Source organism: Macrotis lagotis, chromosome 5 (assembly GCF_037893015.1).
Source record: "Macrotis lagotis isolate mMagLag1 chromosome 5, bilby.v1.9.chrom.fasta, whole genome shotgun sequence".
NCBI lineage: Eukaryota > Metazoa > Chordata > Mammalia > Peramelemorphia > Peramelidae > Macrotis > Macrotis lagotis.
This window is the reverse complement of record NC_133662.1, coordinates 27,770,992-27,795,166: the sequence shown is the minus strand read 5'-3', so window position 1 is coordinate 27,795,166 and position 24,175 is coordinate 27,770,992. Positions and strand designations below refer to the sequence as shown.

The 24,175-nt window shown below is 35.8% G+C and overlaps 1 protein-coding gene across 5 annotated transcripts in view; it reads right to left on the bottom strand.

Moving 5' to 3' along the window:
- The window catches only part of LOC141523724 (putative adhesion G protein-coupled receptor F2P), a 49,011-nt gene that overhangs the window by 3,975 nt on the left and 20,861 nt on the right, over positions 1 to 24,175 (bottom strand). For all 5 annotated transcript variants that reach the window (XM_074237145.1, XM_074237146.1, XM_074237148.1 and 2 more), the window contains 5 exons: positions 19,260 to 19,302; positions 17,640 to 17,788; positions 10,997 to 11,224; positions 5,795 to 7,156; positions 2,554 to 2,595 (listed from right to left, as the gene is read on the bottom strand). In XM_074237145.1, the coding sequence (XP_074093246.1) occupies positions 2,554 to 2,595; positions 5,795 to 7,156; positions 10,997 to 11,224; positions 17,640 to 17,788; positions 19,260 to 19,302 (1,824 nt within the window). The remainder of the gene's footprint in view (positions 1 to 2,553; positions 2,596 to 5,794; positions 7,157 to 10,996; positions 11,225 to 17,639; positions 17,789 to 19,259; positions 19,303 to 24,175) is intronic.

Sequence of the window (24,175 nt, the reverse complement as noted above, 5' to 3'; positions counted from 1 at the left end):
GTATTCCACTCCACCCCACCCTCATGAGGCATAAGAACAGAGACATTTTTAAATTCTCCTCACATTTCATCAGTTGGTGCTCTTTAAACACCCTGTCCGATATTCTCAGCACTGAGAAAAGAAAACTGTGCAAAATTGGAATCCTGGACTGTCATGCAAAAGCGGTGTAACTTGGATCTCTGAGATCACTTTTAGCTCTAACTATTCAATATTGATTTTTTTTAACTTGCTTCCCCCTGGTCCATCAGTCCCTGTTCCTTTCTTCTCATACAATTACATTAATCCTTCTAAGATTAGCTCATGCCCCGTTTCCTTAATAAAGAAGAAAACCTAGACCATTTTGGCCTCACCTCACCCTTTCCTAAAGGAATCTCCACACTAGAAGGACCTTCAGAGATCATTTATTCCAACCTCTTCTTGAAGTAATAGATATATTATGTCTAATGAGGCTGAAGAAATGATCAGTTTGGATAAAATTTTAAAATTGAAACTGAGGACCTCAGTAGTAGGAAGTCACTGGAATTTATTGGCATGATTAGATCTACGCTTAAGGAAAAATTACTCCGTTCACTTTATATATAGGAAGGACTGCAATATTAAGACCCTTGGGGGAGGGAACACAATTAGGAGGCCATTCCAGCAATCTAAGTCAGAGGTGATGAAGGCCTTAAAATCACAGATAAATAAGTGGAGAAAAGAGGTCATATGTAAGAGATGTTGTAAAGATGGATGTAGCAAGACTTGACTTGAAGTGAAGAAATGATTACAAAAGGCTAGGAAAAGTGAGAAATCCAACATAATGCCAAATTTATGGACCTAGGAGACTAAAATGATCATGGTGCCTTTCATAGAAATAGGTGAGTTTGAAAGGGGAAATTTAAGGAGAAAGATGAGTTCAGTTCTAAATATATTGAGTTTAAGATGTCTATGAACTTCCAGTTTGAATTGTCCAATAGGCAGTTGCTGATGCAGAACTGAAGTTCAAGATAGAAACAGACTTGTAGATTGATAGACAGACAGACAGACATATAGACAATCAGTTGGTAGGTCAAGGGAAGTAAATGAAAAGACAGATCATAGTATTCCAAATCTAGAGCTAAAAGAATAGATACATGTGGGGGGTGGGGGGAGGGAAGCAAAAATGGGGGGAAAATTGTAAAACCCAAAATTAATAAAATCTTTCTAAAGGAAAAAAATAGGGATGACTAGGTGGCACAGTCGATAGAGCACTGGCCTTGGAGTCAGGAGTACCTGAGTTCAAATTCAGCTTCAGACACTTAATAATTACCTAGCTGTGTGGCCTTGAGCAAGCCACTTAACCCCATTTGTGTTGCAAAAACTTAAAAAAAAAGAAAAAATAACAATAGTTGCTTCAGGAGCAACTGCTAATAAAAAAATACTCAAAAGATAAAAAAATAAAAAATATATACATACAATTTAATATATATTTATTATCTATGAATATATAGTTTTATGTATACATAGTGATATCTGTATATATGTGTGCATGTGTATAAATGTATGTATATATGTATGTGTGTGTATGGAACATGCATTAAAATGATACTTAAATCCATTGAAGTTTGCCAAAGAGAGTATAAGAGAAAGAAAAAGGCCTAGGGCAAAACATGGGAACCAGCTCTGATTAGGAGACATGATTTAAATGATAAACTACTAAAACAGGCTGAGGACAATTTGAAATACCAGGCAAGAGAGTTTAGACATTCTGTCAATAGTGGGGGGATCATTGAGGGTTTATGCTTTTTTATTTTAAAGTCACAGGAGTGATATGATCAGGGCTTTACAAAAGAAGCATTATTCTAGCAATTGTATGGAGAATAAATTCTAAGAAGTAAAATTGAAGGCAGGAGGTCCATTAGGAAGCGAATGAAAGAGTTTGCATGAAAGATATCAGCCATACATTAGAATTTTGGCAGTGAGAATGAGAAAAAGAAGGGACAAGTGTGATAGACAATATTGAAGTAAATTAGACAACTGCTTGATTGCAGAGAGTGAAGTGGAAGAATATGTAAAAGGTAACAGGTGCTTCTCCTCTAGGTGCTTAGGAGGATGACAATGACACAAATAGAAAAGTAAATTCAAAGGATAAAAAGACTTTTTAAAAATATACTTTTTAAGGGGTGGCTAGGTGGCACAGTGGATAGAGCACTGGTCTTGGAATCAGGAGTACCTGAGTTCAAATCTGGCCTCAGACACTTAATAATTACCTAGCTGTGTGGCCTTGGGCAAGCCACTTAACCCCATTGCCTTGCAAAAAAAATTATATATATATTATATATATATATATATATATAAAATATATATATACACACACACACATATATATATATTTATAAATTTTACATCAGAAATTTTTGTATGTTGGTTAACTTAACCACTCAAACATGAGAGAAGGACTTTGTGTTACAATTTTCTTAATCATCACTGTACATATGATACCATGGATATATTTACAAAAGACTAAAATGAGCAGAAAGAAAAGACTGTCACTACCATAAATTTAAAATAAAAAACAAAAAGTAACTACAATACCTTCTGATCCAGGAATGTTCCAAACACTAAGATGAAGAAGCCCTTGGAAACAGGAAGGGAAAAGAAGTATTTATTAAAAAATAAAACAAAAACCTACAATAAATACAACAATTCATCAATTTTTTCTTTAGGAAAATAAAATCACATTTAGATGAAATGGTATTAAATCTCTGAAACTCACTAAAATGTCATACTTCAAAGATTAAAGTATTCTGAGAGGCAAAGAACTGATATATTGCACCAGTTCAATAGCTTGTCTGGTTCCAGTCTAGTCCATGTCTGAAAGACAATTGGTTAAGGGGTAAACAAAGATCTGAGTTTGAGAAATGGTAAAAGAAATTAAAGTCATGTGGTTATAGGACAAGTTCCATGTTATCCTTCTTGTTCTGTCCTTAGCTTAATGCAGTGCCTTGCATATAGTAAGCATTTCCTCCTCCATCCTGTAGTTACACATAGAGCACATTTGGAAGGAAGGAAAGGAAGAAGGAACAGTGGGAGAGAGGGAGGGAGGGAGGAAGGAAGGAAGGAAGGAAGGAAGGAAGGAAGGAAGGAAGGAAGGAAGGAAGGAAGGAAGGAAGAGGGAGGAAGGCAGGGAAGGAAGGGGGAGGAAAGGGAGCAGGGAGAGAATGAATGGAAGTAGAGAAGGAAAGAAGGGAGGGAGAAAGGAAGAAAAAGAAGGAATGGAGGCAGGGAGAAAGGAAGGAAAGAAGGGAAAGAGGGAGGGAGGGGGAAAGAAAAAGGAAAAAAGACAGGGAAGGCAGGAGAAAGGAAGGGAGGGAGGGACAAAGAGAGATAGGGAGGGAGGAAGGAAAGAAAAAAGAAAGGAAGGGAATAAAAAAGGAAGGAAAGGAGAAAAAGACAAAAGAGCCAAGGAGGAAACAAGCATTTCATACTTTTTTCTGGTCAGATACTAATCACTTTATAAATATTTCATATGTTCATCATAACAATCTTGGGAGATAAGTGCTATTAAAATCCTCAGTTTATGGAATGAGGCAGACAGAGGTTAAATGACTTGTCCAAAGTCACAGAGGTTAGATTTAACTCGTCTCCCTGACTCTAGATTCATTACTCTACCCAAAGAGGTACCTAGCTGCCTCTATGAATCTATCTGCTACTTAAAGAAGGTCTACAAATAATGAGATTGTGACCTCAACCCTCTTGCTGATATACAAAAACAGTCATTTTCTCCATGTATACAAATGACTACTAAACATTAAACATAAATTAATAAAAGTAGAATTGTTTTGGGACCATGTCTATGTTAATCCCATCTGAAAAAATGGAGATAAGAGTGATAATGATGATGACAATAATAATAACTTGCATTGGTGATTGGTCATTTGAACAATGATTTATATAGATTAAGTAGAATATTTATAGGTATCTTCAGACAAAGAAGGTACTAGAGTATAGTAGCTATGAAGGCAGGCTAGGAGCCAAGAAGACCTTTATTCCATTCTTAACTCTGACAGTTACTAGCACTGTGATCTTGAGAAAGTCATAAACCACTTACCCTTAGGCACAACTCTCTAGGAAGAAATCTTAATCTGCTCTAATGGGAGTAATTTCCACATGACCACATGACAATTCTCTACACCAATGAAATCACAGTTCCAGACAAACAAAAACAGAAGCAAAATCCAAACTCCTAATATGGTTCTGAATTCGAGGATCAAAGTTAAAGAACATGAATGTAGATTCAGTATATATTAGAGAAGCCACTTGTACCTACTTTTAGCTAAAGCATTACAGATACTCTAGAAACAACTAGCCATAAAAGTTTGACTCTAAAGCCCTTAATGCTTAATATGAGTGGAATGCAACCAACCACTGTCATCAATATAATATAACTCCCTGGTCTAATCCATTGTCTGAATTTGGTCCTGAAGTCAGCAAAAGACTTGTGTTTACCAGTATAATCTTGGCTCAGTTTCCTCATCTGTAAAATGGAGACAATAATTCCTCTATCACCTATCTCATGGAGCTTAAAAATCAATAAATCAGCATTTATTGAGTACTTTGCTAGGTGCTAAGGATGCAAAGACATGAATGAAATCATCCTTGATCCTAAACAATTTACATTCCAAAAGGGACAACAATATATATACATACATAAAGGTAAACAGAATTAATGCAAATAAAAAGGAAGTAATTGATGATAAGGTAACTGGGGGGAAATGTGCTAGCAGCTGAGGGATCAGGACAGAGATTTTTGATTTAAAAAACTTAGAAAATTTTAAAGTGCTTTAGAAACATCAATAACTATTTATCAGTTTTGTTATTCTCCACAACAATCTTTTCCAAAAAGTTTTCTGTCATACCACAAATATAAACTTTAAAACTCAACCCACTGGGTTGAACCAGAATTATATAACAGAACAAACTTGTCCACATTTACTAAGACACAACTTTGATTCATAATCATCTAAGAACAACATTTTGGTATATGTCAACATTCCAAATATTCATAGTCAATAAGTTACAAGTAATAGAAAGCTTTCAGAGATCTGACTGAGATCAAAGTCATGTAGGAAAAAAATGAAGTGCACACCATGTCTATTGTCCTATCTGCTTACCATAGTAATACCCAAGATGCTTTCAGTAATTCTATAGACTATGAACTTAAATTCTAATATGTTCATTTAACTACAAAATGTAATTATTGTATCCACTAGTGCAGTAGTCCTCTAAGTAGAGAATATAAAAGAATAATAGCAAGATCATAACTCATTTCAGGATTGCTTCTATTTGTACCACATAAAAATATGAGAATAAAATTAATAATAACATCAGTTCACTAAACCATAAGAATAATGTTTCTAATTCATGCCATCCTATTAGATACTTCCCAAATACACAGAAAGAAAAGGTTGGTATCAGAAACCAATTCTTCCTGACTCTGCTGTGATGCCTTTACAACACTATTAACATTATAAAATTCTATCTTTATACCTCAACAGGCTTCAAGTAATGAATTATCCAGTAATATATCTGATCCTACAAACTTCCTTCCATAAAATTCCTCATGATAATTTAATTAGAGTCCGAAGTTTTGAGTTCATTTGATCAACTTATAAATGAGGAAACAGAGGTCCAAGTTTATATATACAGAACCAGAATTTAAAACCCAATCCTATGACTTCAATTTCAGCCTTCTTTGTGCATCACTGTATTATCTTCCTTCTCCTGTGCTTCCTCACTCTCACCACTAAAATATGTCAGCAGAATTTATACATACCTGGAAAGCATTAAGTAATGAGAAGATGATGTGGAATACCAGGGAATTCTTTTCTGTTACTATGGCTATTCCAAAGCTCCAGGTCAGCCCCAGCAATGGTGTGAGGATGGCAACATTTTTACTTATTCTCATTATGGTGGCCATTTCTTGAGCTATCAGGCTGCCGATGGAAGGTCGCCGAGTCTTTATTATAACCATTCCTACTGTAATCAAGTTCACTACCACAATGGTCAGAGCTGGGACAACAAAGGCAAGTAAGGCTTTGGTATTTTTCCAGTTCAGCCAACAGGTCAGAGATTGCACATAGCCTTGGCCAGGTTCAGTGGCAGCAATTGTAATGACAGCAATGATCAATGGGCACCCATATCCTACTAAGAATGCAGAAATCATTACAATAGATTTTGAGAAAGTATGAAAAACAATCACTATGCCATAAAGGATGAGGAGTGCCATCACAAACATCCAGAAAAAAACAGAGAGATAAAAGAAGTGAATAAAAAAGGTGAGAGTTATACAACAATTATGGTGTTGCACTAGATTGCTAAAGAAAGAAGCCACAATGAAGCCCATATCTGCCATCAGAAGTGTGGCAGCAATATTCACAATGCAAACATGACGTAAATATGATATCTCTGTCTTTGTTACTTGGGGCCAGACCATGGCCTCAATGATCAGGCAAACAATTAAGCTACAAATTGAGATGCCCAGGCCAATATACATAATGTAAAGTAGAACTGGGCTCTCAGGGACATGGGGTGACATAAGAATTGAGAAAGAAGTAAATCTCTTGCTCGATTGACAGCTACAAAGAGTCTGATCCATGTTGTCCAAGGCCATTTCACAGACTTCCTCAACCCACTTATTCTCTGTCGAGTGCCAACCAACACACTGTGTTCTGCCACCTCTAGATTTGGTGATCTTCTCAAAAATTAATGAGACCTTTTGGAGCTCCTTGGGCAAGACAACAGACAGAATGAGTCCATTCACAGTGACATTCTCAAAGAAGTTGGCTTCCAAGATGGCCCCTAGTGTGGGGAAAGCAATGCTAATCACTTGGGAAGGTGAGGGCAGCTTCTGAAGCTCTTCCTGTGAGAGACGCACCATCCCAGTGACTTCATTTTCTGTGTCATTCAGCTTCACCGAAAAAGTCAATGTTTTTGGGGGGCTGTCTTTGGATATGCTGATGCCCAGGATGTGGATGAATTCTTCTGAGATGTTAAGGGAAGGTTTACTTAAGAAGAGGTTTCTCATAAATGAAATCATTGACTGCAGCATTACAGAGCTACTGCTTCTTTCAGGGACAAAGGCCCAGTTTGAGATGCTTCTACTGTTGAGGATATGATTTGCTATGATGCTGTAGCTCTACAAAAGAAAATTATATGTTAACAAGGTAATAATAATAATAGCAACAACAACAACATAATGATGATGTTTCTAAAGTACTTGAATTTTACAAAATACCTTGCATCTTCATCTCAGTTGAACCTGACAACAGCCTTAAAAGATACCCTGAGTTTTATAACTACTTCTAATAGTCCTTCAGTATCAAAGAGAACCACTCCAACCAACCAAGTGATTGGTGGTATGACTTACACAATTATGTCTATTATAGTGAGGGGTATGCTGTGCAAGGCATCCTCCTCACTTGCCTTTACCAGAATTGTCTCACCCCATCATGGCCTGATTGATAGGAAATGGTCTGACTGCTGCAGGAGTCTCTTGGCCTTAAATTGGTTTCACTTCCTCCCTATTAGTGAGGTACCATCACACTTCATCAATGCTGGGTAAGCACCAGCATGTGACATCTGGCAGCAGAATGAGATAACCCAATAAATCCTAACCTGTCTCTCAATGGACTAATCATTGGTATGATCTTTACTCTCAGACCTTCCACCTTTGAGTTACTACTACTCAGTAAGACTCAATTGGCAACAGCTTTAATGCTACAATAATGTAATTTTGCCATTCAGAAGACCATATTGCTCTGCTTTTACACTCTATTTACAGATGAGGAAGATGAAACCCAGAAAAGAGATTTGCTCAGTTACATAAAACTAATTCAGTATTTGAGCTAAAATTGGAATCTATTCTTTCTTATTCTAGCATCTTACTGCATGTTTCTCTAAGACCAAGTGTTCTTCCTACTGAACCAGCTGGATAGAACTGGGTAGCATAGAGAAGAGAGTCCTAAATCCAGGATTAGGGAAACTGGAGTTCACACAGAGCTTTAGATATTTACTCACTGTGTCCCTAGATAAGTCACCTACCTTCTGCCTTCCTCAATTTCCTCATCTGTAAAATAATAATGATGATAATAAGCCCCTAACCTCCCTGGATTTTTGTGAGGAAAAAATGAGAAAATATTTTTAAAGCATTGTGCAAATCTTAAAGCATCATAAAGTTGTTGGCTGTTGATATAGCTACTTCTCCCACCATGAAGAAACTAATGTGTCCCAGGCTTGATTTTAACCCAAGTGTTCCTGACTTCAAATATGGCACTCCATTCCTATAATATGCCATCTCCAGCTATAGGGAAACTATGTAAATAATATGATCAAATACTTAGAGTTTCATTTTATAAGTAAGGAACAGAGTAAATAACTTCATAGGATCATAGCATCATAGGTTTAGACCTGTAGGGAACCTCAGAGACTTTCTAGTCTAGCTACTTCATTTAACAGATGAGGAAATTCAAGTCCTGGGAGGTTAAGAGACTCAACAAAGATCCCAAAAGTAATAGGTGATAATTTAATAGAATTTGAACCTAGGTCAAAAGTACATGGTTGTAAAGCTAAAGTGGACCTCAAAGACCATTTAGCAACCTGCTCATTATACAGATGAGAAAACTGAAACATATAATATATATTAATCTATATATATATAGTAAGAGCAATAAGTGATAGAGGCTGCATTTGCACCCAGGCCCCCTAACTCCAAATTCGATCTCTCTCCTTTGTACCATAATGAACTGAGAAGATGCATATATAACTGCCATTTGCATTGTATATATCTATATCTATCTCTATCTCTATCTCTATTTCTATCTCTATATATTTGTCATTTTAAATTTTCTCTATGCATATTGTTTCATGCCAAATAAAGTATAAGCTTCTCAATGGCAGGGGCATTTTATTTTTATCATGTATCACCAGTACCTAGCCCAGAGCCTGGCACACAATAGATTCTTACTAAATGCTGACTGACAACTTAGGTATTTAGTAATTGCTTGTTGCATTGACTTGATTTTAAGGGAACAACTGCAAGGTAACTAACCATTATATACTATTATCATTCTGAAATATATATAGTCATCTTGTACTGCATATCTGCCTCACTTCTCTGAGCCCCAGTTGTTCTTCTTTTGTAAAACTAGAATATTTATACTTGGAATCCATTTTCTCAAAGTTATTTTGGAGAAAGTGTTTTAAAAATCTTGAAGCAATATCTAAATATACATAATTATAATTAAGTGATTATGGCATCTAGGGAAAACACCACAAAACTTTCAGATGACAAATTCAGTTGGAGAATACCTTAAAGAGTGACCCTAGACATCAGTATACAGTGATCTGTGGGGTAAAGATTCCAGACATCATCATATTGAGAAACAGGGGGAACTGTTTCTATTCCCAAACAATGTTCTATTCTATTCTATTACTAGATCCACATTACAATTAAAAAGAAGCCAGATTTATTCAAGGTCTCAGAAAAAATGTCAATCAGCTATTTCATCAGTTAACAAGCATTAATTAAGTATAGTAGGAGTGCACTCAATCCCAACATGACCCTATAAAAAAAATCCTATTACCTATTTATTTCTCTTCCTGTACCTAACTCCCACCCCTACTACCACCTTTCTTCAGGTACTCTATCGTTTACTAGATGTATGATCTCAAGCACATTTCTCAAGCTTTCTAGATCTTGGTTTGCTAATCTATAAAATGAGTACAACTCTGGGTACCTTTTCAGTTCTATCAGTTTACAATTTTAGAAATTATCCCCATTATTCAAATTCAAATTTTTGCTTTTGCTAGCTATGGCTTTCAGCTTTGCACAAGATCTCTTCCTGGCCAAATGGTCCTACAACTTACTGATTGTTTTCCATATAGAAAGTGTTTCTCAGACTCTTAAGTTTTCATGAATAGAGAGACCTTTGTGGGGGTCAGAATCTAGGAAACACTTTGCTGAAAGGAATTTAATCTTTTTTTTAAGGATGTCTTGTTTCACTAATATGCAGACCTCCAATTTCAGTCTTCACCAGCTCTGAAACTCATAGTCTTAGTTACCTTGGGAATTAAGAAGCTAAGTGACTGGCCCAAATGTAAATATTTAATTTAAATGTGAATTTGCAATCATAGTTACTTCTATAATCACATAGATTATATATGTCTCTCTCTATATATATGTATATATATATATATATATATATATATATATATATATATACACACTCAATATTTGTCCTTGTCATTTTATACAATAATCCATGATCATATGGGCAGCTAGGTACTGTAGTGAATAGAGTGCTGGCCCTGGAGTAAGAAAAATGGGAGTTTAAATCTGGTTTCATACACTTACAAGTTAAATAATTAGCCACTCAAACCCTGTTTGCATCAGTTTCCTCATTCATAAAATAAGCTGGAGAAGGAAATAACCACTCCAATATCTTTACCAAGAAAATACCAGCTGGGTCACAGAGAGTCAGACAAACAGAGTGTCAGTAACAACCGTGGTCATATATAACCTAGTTACTGAGTAATACATTTCTTTGGAAATATTCAGTTCTTTTTCAATCATTTGTATATAAGAATGAGTGAGTATGTAGCTAGGTAGCCCAGTGGATAAAGTTCTAGGCCTGGAGTTTGGAAGATATGAGTTCAAAACAAGTCTCCAACACTAGCTAGGTATGGGACCCTGAAAACCACCTGATCTCTGTTTGCCTCAGTTTTATCAATTATAAAATGATGATAATAACAACACCTCCTTTCCAGAGTTGGTGTGAGGATCAAATGATATAATAATTGTAAAAGGTTTAACATGGTACCTAACACATATTGAGTGGTCCATAAATACTGGCTATTATTATAACTAAATATGGGATATGATGCAATGTGTCCAGTTCTCTCCTCTCTACCCCACAGATACCTCTCATTCCAGTTGTACTATATCCAAATCCTTTGGAAAATATGTGAGGTGACACACCTTCATCTTATCTTCATTAACATCTTCAGACATCACTCTTGAAATATTTTGCAACAGTTCCACAATGACCTCAATGTTTCCTGGTATCTGAGGAGACTTTTGAATGCCTTTAAGTATGCAAGATAAATCCTTTGGACACCTTTGCTTCAAAACAGTTGTAATTGTTTCATGTTTTCCTATTTTTGGAGGCGAAATTGAAAAGAGACTGGAACCAACTGATTGTGCGTCCTAAGTAACAGGAATGGGGGAAAAAGCACAACACATATATTTGTGGTTAGATAATTTTTAAACATTCCCATTTATTATTGCCATTACAGTTTATTTCCACTTTGCCAGGGACATAACAAAAGATTGGACTACTTGAAAAAAAGAGTAAGATAAGCAAAAGAAAATTTTGAATGAGGTCTAGGAGAGTTCACTTGGGATACTGGTTAAGAAGAATACTAGAGAGGAAAAGAAAAAGAGACTTCTGTATGGTAGCCTTATACAACTCTGCATGGGACTTTGGGACACTAGGACATGACCTGAGAATGGTAACTCAATCAATATCCTTCCTCATCACTATCTCTGTGATTCCCGTAAACTAAAATTTCCTTCTTGGCCACTACTGCCTACATGTGTGGTCTCCCTCATTAGTATGTAAGTTTTTAGATTTCTCACTATCATTACCACTACTACTTCTTTCCCTAGCTAATATGCTATAAAGACTTGTTAATTTCATGCTTGCAATGCCCCCTTCTTTCTTCTAATGCAGTCCTATACTAATGATGCCTAGACTACTTATAATAGTTTGGCTGTCTGAAGACTTCAACTATTCCCATTCCAATCGATCCTCCAAACAACCACTAAGGTGAATTTCCTAAAGTTCAGATCTGAGCAGATCATCCTCCTTCCTCAATAGACTTCAGTGCCTCCCTATTGCCTCCAAGACCAGGTCCAAAATTCTCTGGTATTCAGAGCTCTTTACAACCTATCCCTCTCCTACCTTGTCAGTCCTCTTACATCTCACTACCTGATGTGTACTCTTTTATCTAGTGAAACTGACTGCTGACTGTTCCATGAACAAGGCACTTCATCTCTTAACTCTAAACATTCTGGTTTTACCCATGCTTGGAATGCTTTCCTTTCTCCATTCCATATACTGACCTTCCTGATTTCCTGTAAATCCCAACTAAAATCTCACCTTCTAAAGGAAACCTTCCTCAACCTGTAATTCTATTGCCTTCTCTTTGTTAATTATTTTCTATTTATCCTGCATATAACATGATATATATATATATATATATATATATATATATATATATATATATATATATTTCTTTGTATGCTGTCTCCTCCCATCAGATTGTAAGTTCCCTGAAGACAGGGTTTATCTTTTGCTTCTTATAGCTGAATACCTTGACTATAGTAATCACTTAATAAACATTGATTAATTAATGATTGATGATGATATTTGTCCTTTGTTCTCTAAGAAAGTCATGACATCTGGGAAGTAATGCCATGAAAAATACATGAATTGGATTTGAGTGAGGGGCTGTTGTGCTAAGTCACTAGCCTCACTTCTCAGAACCATCTGGATCCAGTGACCAGATAGGAATCAGGAAAACTGGAGATAGTCCTGGATATGAGACAATCAGGAGTAAGTGACTTGCCCAAGGTCACACAGCTAGTAAGAGTCAAATGTCTGAGGTTAGATTCAAACTCCTGTCATCCTGACTAAAAGGTCAGTGCTCTATCCCCTGAGCACCAGCTACCCTTAGTGATTGGTAATTGATTGATTAATGAGAACAGTGACAATCTCACTTTTATATTAGTACCCTTAGGGATTAGATCAGTGTCTGGTTCATAGTAAACTCTTCATAAAAACTTTCTCATTCATTCATTCACAGTCAAAGAATTAGCATTTTTCATAGAGCAGAGAAATTTGAGCCACTCTAAAATTCACAATTCATCAGGTAAGAGGGAGTATGAAAGCTAGGTAATTCAGACAATCAGAAATGAAAATTGAAAAGATTTAGATTCAGAGAGAGAAATAGTCATGGCAGAACAAAGAGTAGCTCTCATAAATCTTATGCTGGAGAAAACAGGTTCTACACAAAGAGAAAGTCATTTTTATATGTGGACAAGGACTTGCCTAGAATGATTCGAGGCACTTGAAAGAGTCTAAGACGTGGAAGTTGCAAAGGGGACCTGACACCATCTAGTCTGAAAGGACCCTTGGATGTGATCCAGTTGAACCCTCTCAATAAAGAAATAAAGAAACTAACCCAGAGAAGTTAAGCAGTAAGTGGCAATACCAAGATTTGAAACCAAGTCTTTTGATTCAATCTAATATTCTGTTTCTATAGTATAATCTATGTCCCTCCCCTTCTATTTAGAGATGATAAAACTAAGTCCTAGAAAGGAAAAGTGGCATGTTTAATCAATGGCATCAAGATCATGTCAGAGATGGAACCAATAACCAGGTCTCCTAAATTCAAGTTAAGTGATTAATAATGTGAAATGTCTAGTGAAGATCTCATTGAAGGTCTTTAGAACAGAAGCCAGATTACTATTTGCCATGCATGTCGATGGGAATGCCTTTTAGATATCAGTTGAATTAAATGGTAACTTAGACTCCAAATTTTAAATTATTGAATTCTGTGATTGGAACTCCTGCCCCCCATCCCCACCCCAAAGACTTCCTCAATCCTGAGATCACCATAACAAAAATTCATCATTAGGGAATCATTCTTGTGTGTTATAGCTTAGTCTCTCCAACAAATCCATCTTCAAAATGTAACCATTCCCTTCTCCATCCACACAGTTATCAGAGTCATATTCTAAAATATAACCCATTCATGGGGACAGCTAGGTGGTGCAATGGATAGAGTGCCAACTGGAGTCGGGAAGACCTGAATTCAAATCTGAATTCAGACATTTAATACTTACTAAGCTTTGTGACTTTGGGAAAGTCAGTTAACTCCATTGCTTGCAAAAACCAAAATTAAAATTAAATAAAATATAACCCATTCAAATTCGAAATTTGACCCATTCAATTCCCAAAATATCCATTGACTCCTAACATCTAAGATCAAATATGAACTCCTGTTTGATATTCAGAACCCTTCACAACTTGACTCCAACTTGACTCTACAGTCAACACATCACACCTCTTCTCTAGGCAAACTATTCTCCTTTCTGTGTCTCACACATAATTATCATATTTCCCATCTCTTTGTCTTAATGCACATTATTCTCCATGCCTAGAGAACCTCTTTTCCTCACTTTGTTTCTTTCAAAACTCCATTCAAGTATTTCCTATATCTTCTTTATCCCTCCAGATCCAAGAACTTTTTTCAGGAAATTTATTAGTATTTTTTTGGTTTATGGAGACATATATATGTATATATATATATATATATATATATATATATATATATATATATATATATATATTACAAATAGAGCACCAGACCTGGAGTCAAGAAAAACTGAGTTCAAGTCTGGCCTCAGACACTTATCAGCTATATGACTGGATAACTCATTTAACACTGTTTGCCTCAGTTCTCTCATGTGTAAAAGGAGCTGAAAAAAGAAAAGGTAAACCACTCCAGTAACTTGCCAAGAAAACCCCAAATGAGATCATGAATGATCAGACATAACTGAAGAACAATAAAATTAATATAATACTTGAAATTTCAAAGAGATTTTCGCAGTTTATGTTTCTTGGTATGATAGCCCTAAGAAGGCCTCTCATGGCAACAGGGCAATTACAGAAGGCAGCAAGGCGGCTCAGTGGATAGAGTACTGGGTCTGGAATCAAGAAGTCCTGAATTCAAATGTGACCTCAGTTATTTACTAGTTGTTTGTTCAAACAACTTAACTTCTTTTTGCCTTAATTCAATGGAGAAGGAAGTATCAAACCATTTCAGTATTTTTGCCTAGAAAACTCCAGTTGGATCACAGAGTTGAAATCAACTTTACAACAGCAAAACTAGAGAATTATCACTTTAAGAAAAAAAAAACCATTGTCTACAATCTACTAATCTACTACACAGCCCTGAAATATGCAAATGGACCTATGATCTCATAAATTTAGTCATACACAACAAATCCATGGCCACCCATCTGTGCAACCATTTTTTATGCTGTACTATAAATTTGCTACAGGGAGAAATACCTACCATGCTGGAAGACCTACTACACCTTATCTAGGCATTTCAAAATTACCAATGAAACACTTAGGGTGTATAACCAGCTCATTTTCTCTTCTTATATGCTACCCTAATGATATTTTTTTATTTCTGATCTTTGAAATTCCTCATGTGCTGCCTGTTCAGCATTTGTTCATTCACAATGCTGTGATATCCAATTTTTAATTCTAAAGAGATTAGATAAAATTGAGACTCACAAAAATTTAAAACTACATTTGGAATAGATGTTGCTATACCAAAAGCTCAAAATCTCCAAACTACACAGAATGAAGAGATTCTAAAATTCTTGTACCAGAAATATGTGGGAACAGGAGGAAGCACATGTTTTCCTCTTCATCTTTTCTGCTACTCAAATCTTCCCCAAGGTGATGTCAATGAATTTAAAGAAAATGAATTTACATCCCTAAACTTTTAATCAATTACAAAAAAATCTTTTTATCTTCCTTCACAATTGTCCATGGAACATGAAATATAAAAGGACAATTTCAGGAGAGTGACTTGGGATAAGACCATTTCTATCTGAATTGTATTGAAAAAAGATGAAATTAATGAGATAATAATCACTGACAATTATATGGCAAAAGTTTGCAAAGTACTCTAGATACATTGATTTCTTAGGGGCATTCAAATCCATATCTCTTACCTCTATGCCCACTGGAATTGTTTGGTGGAATGATACATCAGAACATGAACATGAAAAAATGCATTTGAACAGTTAGGACAGAAATTTGTCCAATATTATAGCAAATGAAGTACAGGAAAAAGAAAGAGAAGGGAAAAACAGATACTTACTATGTACCAATTGGAGGAAGTTTGGTGGCTCAGTGGATAGAGCACTGGAGTAAGGAAGACCTGACTTCAAATCTGGCTGCACTTAATTTCTATTTGATTTAATCCACTTAAGAGAAAAATGGCAAATATACTCTAGTAATTTTGTCAAGAAAATCCCATAGATGGCATTGACATAACCATCAGGTCACAAAGATTTGGACATAAATGAACAACTAAACAACAAATGTTCCATACACTGTGCTAAGAGTTTAATATTATCTCATTTTTATCCTCACAAATTTAGGAGTTAGGTACTATTATTATCACCATTTTACAGTAGAGGAGATTGAGGCAGACAGAGATCATATTGCAACTAAGGATAAGGCTGGATTTGAACTGAGATCTTCCTGGAGAACACTCTATCCACTGTGTGTTCCTAGAGGATATGGTTATCTTGTAACAAAAAAAGAACAGTATCTTAATAAAGTTGTATGAGGCAGTCATCTCTTTGCCATGATTTCCTGCTTCCCTTTATGATGTCTTCATCTTGTCTGGACAAGCATTCCTGACTTTGGACCACCACTACAAATTCCTTTTATTTCCACACATACCCAGCCCTTGGGTTTGGTTGACTACACTATGAATTCGTCTTGACTGCACAAAGCTTTCTGTTGAGTCTCTTAACATGTTCTAGATTCTAACCTTTTCTCTCAAGATAAATCTTTCCCTTATGACATGTTAATTGACCCCTAAATCACTGACAAACTAAACTTCATCTTCTCCCTATGTCCAGAGACAGGCATTCAGCAGATCTGGTAAAAAATAATGTTTGTCCTTCATTCTCAAAAAAGAACACAACAACAGTGAGGTGATGCTATGCCAAGCATGTGAATTAGATTTGAGTGAGGGGGATGCTGTTCTGTTACCAGCCTCACTTTCTCCTCCAGAGCCATCTGGGTCTAGTGGCCAGATCTGAATCAGGCCCATGGGAGTCAACTGGATGTGGGGCAGTCAGAGTTAAGTGACTTGCCCAAGATCACACAGCTAGTAAGTGGCAAATGTCTGAGACTGGATTCAAACTCCCATCCTCCTGAATCCAAAGCCAGTGCTCTATCCACTGGCAAAACTGTATATGGAAAAAGAGGTGGGATAAATGAGGAAAAAGAAAATAATGAAAATTTGAGCATATGGTTATTTATAAACATGTGACTAATGGAATTTTAGTGGAAATACAGGGTGTCCCAAAAGTCTTATTGGATATTAAACTATATTATGCTTTGTGTGGGAAAAGATCCTTTCATTGTAACTTATTCAAAGAAAAGGTTGTCTTACTGCTAAAAGAATATATATATATATATCTTTCTGGAGAAATAAGAAGAAGGGATATAGATCTCCTCCAGACCTGTTACACTATCCCAGGTTCACCTCCACAAAACCTAAGTTACATAAAGGAGAGAAAATTGTTTTTTATCTTAAAAGTTAAGGACTGATATCTCTTAGCCCTGAATTTATTGACCATGGAAACTATATAAAAAGACAAAGACAAATCTCAAGTATTAGGAGTCAATGCCCTTTCCTTATTCAAGTAATATAATATGACTCATTGAAGGAGTGTATTCTTCTTGACCAGCCCATAATTTAAAAAAAAGACTATTCAATAAAAGCAATAATATTACCTCAAAAATGGTGAGGACATTAAGAGTTGTGCAAGTATCTGTGAATTTCCACCATTCTTTATTTCTGCATAGAAACTCTATATTTCCCTCCAGCCCTGAATAACAGGACTGAAAGCAGTGGGAATTTTCAATACAAGGCCATTCACAATCTGTTGAGACAAGAAAAGGGAAAAGTATCATCGAGAAGTAACCAAAGATTTAGTCCTAGGACTTCTACTAATAGAGAAAAGAAGGGAACAAACTTTTATATAGTGCCTTCAACATGATAGGAACTGTGCTATCTCAGTTGATCCTTACAACAACCCTGAAAGGTAGGTTATCATTCCCTTTTATAGGTGAGAAAAATGACAGAGAGAGAGATGACAAATGATTTGCCCAGGCACATGGGTAGTAAGTATCTGAGGCCTCATTTGAACTCAGGTCTTCCTGAGTTCTAACACATTGTCTTTTTTGCCACTAGTTGCTTAAGTTATGTGACCTTGGATGAGACACTTGATTTCTCTGGGCTTCTAAAATGCAGAGATGGAACTAAGTCCCTTCTAGTTCTGAAATTCTATATTAGATTATAAAGAGATATTTATAATTCTTACCTTTTGTAATTCATTCATCTTGATTTTGATCATTTATGATAAAAAAATGACTCCTGAAGCAGAGTGGATGAACAAAGGAGGAAGAGGAAGAAGAGGAAGCCTGAGACCATATAAGAGAAGTCTGTATATATGTATTCAAGGATATAACCACCCTTGGGCACCACTGGATATTATCTCCACTAAAGTTCATAGGATACAGCAAGGCAGCACAGCAAGGGGCCGAAGATCTTCATTCAAAGGGATGAAACTTCAGACATTTCCTATTGTGATAGGTATATTGATTGCTTGGACTGAGAGGAGAATGCAAAAGTTGAGAAGAACTCTACATATTCATAGAGGTAGAGTTCCAGCCCAGTAGCATGATGGTAAATGGTTGTCAATCAGCTCTCAAAAAATATATGTGTACAATATACTTTTAAGTTTAATCTGTTAGTAACATTTTCTCCAAAACTTTCTTAACTCTAGAAAATCCACAAAATATTAGAGCAAGCCCTGATCTGTGTCAATTGAGATTTCCAAGGTATAAATACTCAGACATTCCAGCACATCCCTGGTCCTGAGGGGATGCCCCAAACCATAGAGGTTGGAACTCAAAAAGACTTCACCAGGTTTGACTCGCTCATTTTATAGATAAGGAAAGGGAGGACCAGAGAGATAATGTTATCTCAGATTACAAACATCAACAGGATTCTCACCCACATCTTCTTATTTAAAAACCTGGGCTCATCCCTTCTCTAACCTACCTGACACCTAAGAGTCTAGCAGATACTTCAGGGTCAAGGAAGAGCAAATGCTACAGGAAGTACCTCTGTTGCCCTTAACTTTCCTGTCAGCTCCTCATTTCACTTCCTGCCTAGACAATGAGTCTTCTGCAAGAGGAAATTTTGGGTGTTTCTTGCTACTCTGACCTTGGTTGTTGGAAAATACTTCAAGTCTGTATAGCCATTCATATCACTTGGATGAACCAGGGCAGCAAACAAGGAAGGGTCTATCTGCCTTGACAATTAACTAATAATTTCAGTTAGCATACCTTGTGTTCTGCCAGTCATCTGTACCCGGTCTTTATTTGCATCCTAGAGGGAAAAAAGAAATCAAGTTAAAAACTGCATTATATTTAAAAAAAGTAACTGAATGTTTAACTCTAGATATTAAAACACAACTATTTCTAATTAGTATTGCTTTTGGTGAAGGGGCTTCCATTGAACTTAAAAAGAGATATATTCACTGGGATCAGATATTCTTTCCTAACTTTTTAAAATCCACTGCTTTACAACTTAGAACAGTTTAGTGAAAAGGACATTGGTTTTAGCATCATACAGCCTCAAAATCAAAACAGCCAAAAATTGGAATGAATCTCAGAGGACAATTACTTCTACAGCTTCCTCCAACAAATGATGGGCAAGCCCCTACATCAATGCCTCTAATGATGAAAATATAGTTAATATTAGGAGTTACAACATTTGTATAACACGTTCAGGTTTGTGAAGTACTTTACATATGTATTTCATTTTATCTTCATGACAACCTTGATGAAGAATAGATGAAGAAACAGACAGACACAGAAAGGTTAAGTGACTCACTGAAGGTCTGTCACATACCTAATAAATGTCCAAGGCTAGACTTGAACTCAAGTCTTCCTGACCTCAGGTCCGGAACAATATCCAATATTCCACCTGATTGTCATAGTCCATTTGGAGATAACTTTGTTAGGAAGTTTGTTGGGGGGGGGGGGTGTTCTAACATCAAATTTAAATATCTGCCCCTCCACAACTCCCAACCACTGCCCTATAGGCAGTAGAACTAATATAATTTCTCTTTTACATAAATCCATCCCTTTAAGTCTTTTCTTCCCCTTTTTTCCTTCTCTTCTGATCTTCAACTGATCTCCCATTTAATAATTACTGTTTTAACTGTTTTTCAGTCACGTTCAACCCTTTGTGACCCTATTTGGGATTTTCTTGGCAAAGATACTAGAATGGTTTATCATTTCTTACTCCACTAGCTGATGATAAATCCTGTTTAAAATTATTTAGCGTTTAATTGGTATATATTTTGTACATGTTTACATGTTCTCCCATGTGTATTTGTTGTTTCCCCAATAGAATGTAAGCTCCATTAAGGCAAAGACCATTAATCTGTATTTTCTAATACTTAATATGTAGTATGCAATACTGTGTTTAAAATGCTTAATTGATTAATTGACTGATTGTGGAATATTCTTGATTATTTTCTTGTTATCCTGGTTCATTCTATACTGGATTTGTGTCACATAATTTATATCTTTGCTGAAATATAGTTGAACACAATAACCAAATTGTGACCAAGTGAGGGCAGTGGGTAGCAGAACTCTTCCAATATTCTGCCCTTTATACTTATAACCAAAGAGACCACTAATTATTTTGGATGTCATATTGAACTGTTGACTTATATAGAACTTTCAGAATACTAAGCTTGTTAAAACATATCTCTCCCTAAAAATTGGTATTTGGAAAAAAATAAAGAACTTGACATTCATTCCTATTCACTTTTATTTTATTGAATTTATTCACTGACTCTATCCTTTTGAAATCCTTTTGGACTCAGAATACCATGTTTTTTATAGGTCATTGATGAAACTGCTGGACAGCACATGTCTAAGGCTGGTCCATAATGTACTCAAGAGAAAGACTTCCTTCCACATTGACACTAAATAATAACTACCTCTTTTGTTCTCATCATTCAACTAGTTCCAAATTCACTCATGATCTGATCCATTTCTCTTCATCTTATCAAGAAACCCAACATAAGAGATTTTATATGTCTTTTGCTTAACTAAAATTTACTCATCTAGTCACTAGGCCAAAAAAGAATCAGATTCATAATGAAGTCATGTTGGCTTTTAGTGTTGAGTACTTCACATACTTTTACCTTATTGATATGTTTTATACCTTCACCACAATTAGAAGCCAAACTCGCTGGTCCATAGGGTTAATTTTATTCCCTTTTTTGGGAAATTGGAACAAAATTTGCCTTTCTCTAATCCTGAGGAACCTCCTTAATTTCCATGTCTTCCAAAATTCACTGACATCATCTCAGCAGTTTTTCAGGACCCCTAGAAAGTAAACTTTTTGACCACACACCCCTATCACAAAACACACTTATCATTTATCAATTATGTTCACATGCTATTATGTTGATATATTAAGTAGATTAAAAACATGAAAATGAGCATTTTAAAAAGATGTTTGCCTTCATGTTCAAAGAGACCAATGACATCATGGGTGATGACTTGACTTATGCATGAATTAGATTTAAATGATGTATAGTATAGCCTTATTTTCTTTCTGAGCCATCAAAGTCCAAGAGAAAACAAAAGTAAGGACTACTGGGACTGGCAATGGCCCAGAATAGAGTGGATGGCCTTGGTGTCTTTGACGTCTGACCAAAATCTAAGTGATTCAAAGCACCTGTTTCAGATATCTTCATAGTTGTTAGAACAAATTGTTCTATCCATCCATAATCTCTGAGAATGCCTTCACATGTTTGGGGTAGTCCCCCTATTTCACTGATACCATCAACTTGGTTTACCCTTTCTGCTAAGATAGTTTACCAGGGTGTGAACATTCTCATACCACAGCATCTTGGAGCCACAGGTGAATGTTGAAGGAATCAGATGAACATCAAAGGTAGATGAGTAGCCCTGAAAAGAACTCAGTAAGCCCTCACATCAGAGATGTTAATCCTCCTAAACACCTTACAAATACCAAAAGGATAAGATAAAAATGGAATGAATGATAGTTTTTCAATAATTCTATTTTGGCAACTAAAATGAGACCTGAGTTTACATATCAGTCAACAAACTTTTTAAAAAAATCTTAACACAGTGCTAAATTCTGGAAATTAAAAAGAGAAAAGACAGTACCTGCCTTCAAAGAGCTCAAAATCTAATGGGGGAAACAACTAATAAATAAATATGTGCAAATAAGTCATATGCAGCATAAATAATAGCTAAAAGATAGAAGTATGAGGGGTTGAGAAAAATTCCCTATAGAAGACAAGATTTTTAGGAAGGTGGGGAAGTCAGTAAGTAGAGATGAAGGTAGGAGAGCATTCCAGGAATGAGGGACAACAAGGGGAAAAGCCTGAAGTCAAGAGATGGAATACCTTGTTCTCAGAAAAAGGCAGGTTGCCAGTATCACTGGATTGATGATTACATAGCAGGGAGAAAAGTATAAGAAAATTGGAAAGGGACAGGTTATGAAGGACTTTCAATAATAAACAACAAATACTGTATTTGATGATGGAGGTAATAGGGAACTATAAGTGTTTATGGAGAGCTGAACTTTAGGCAAATCATTTTGGTGGCTGAATGGAGGATGACTTGAGATAGGGAAAAACTTGAGGCAAGTAGCTCCACAGGTGCATTGAACATATATAGGTATGTATGTATGATGTGTACATACATATATGCATTTATAGTGTCCCCAAAATCTTAGTACAATTTTAAGCTTTAATAACTTCAAAAGTATAAATACTATAAAATTACAAAAAAGTGAAAGTAATTTCTAATACACTGCTATATTTCTCATTGAAATTTTTCTGACCACTATCTCGGATTATTCATCATTAGTTGGTGTTGAAAATCACTAGTTGATTTTTAAACTTTGTAAAAATTTTCATCAGTTTCTGCACAGAGAAATGAAAATGAACTGCACCTGTAATCCTAGTCTTGAGATCATCCAAAGTAGGAGATTTTAATGCATACACCAGAGGTTTTGATGTGAGTTCACAATAAGTCTAATGGAAATAGAGCTGGTGAATGAGGTGGTCAGGAAAAACGATATCCTCTACCAAGTGTCAAAAATTACAGATGCAATACATAAATGTCTAAGAAATTTAAATGAAATTTTGAATTTTTGTAAGTTTATAGATATTTATATTCCTGAGGCTATTAAATCTTTGAACTGCAACTAGGAACTTTTGAGATACTAATAAAACTGCCTTGCTTTCCCATGTTTCATTTTGGAAACTTTCTGTTTTGTGTATTTTTAAACTCTTTTTAATGACCTTTTTAAAAAATTTCTCTGCCCCTCCTCCTGCCTCAAAATGAAGGAGGGGGGAGGAAGGAAAGGAGAAAGGAAGAGGAAAAGGGAGGAAAAGGAAAGAGGAAAGGAGGGAAAGTAGGAGAAAGAGAAAGAAGAAGAAAGGAAATTAAATCCTTATAAAATATGTATATCAAAACAAATACTCATTGACCATATCTGAAAATATGTTTGCAGTGTATTGTATAAAGAAATGTAGGATCAAAAAAGATGGACTTGTTTCATGGTGGGAGCAAGAGATATCCTGAATGCTTCATTGATAATCTTATGGTATCAAGAGAATTGAAGGAAGGACCTCCAGAATAGTGGGTGAACTACCTGAAATGAATTCTGGAAGATAATTCTTCCAAATCCAAATCCAAAATCCAAAGAAATTCAAAAGAGTAGCACTCAAACTTAAACCCATTGCCTTGCAAAAAAAACTTGAATAAAAAAAAAAGAGTAGCACTCAACAGATAGGCTTGGGGCAATTAGGTGAAGCAGGGATAGAGCACCAGCCCTGGAATCAGGAGGAAAAGAATTCAAATCCAGCCTCATACATTTAATAATTATCTAGCTCTTTGACCTTGGGCAAGTCACTTAACCCCAATGCCTTGCAAAAACAGACAAAAAAAATTACAAAAAGAAGAAACATTAAAAAAAAACAATAGGCATGTTTCAGACCTACACTTTAGGAAAAACCTTTGGGCAGCTGAGTGGAAGATGAATTGAAGTGGGGAAACACTTAAGGCTGAGAACTGATTAAGAGATTAGGGCAAGTGAGAATTGACTAGGGCCTCAACCCAAATGGTGACACTGAACAGAAAGAACAGTACATATGGGAAAGACATTATAGATACAGAAATGACAACATTTGACAACTTGT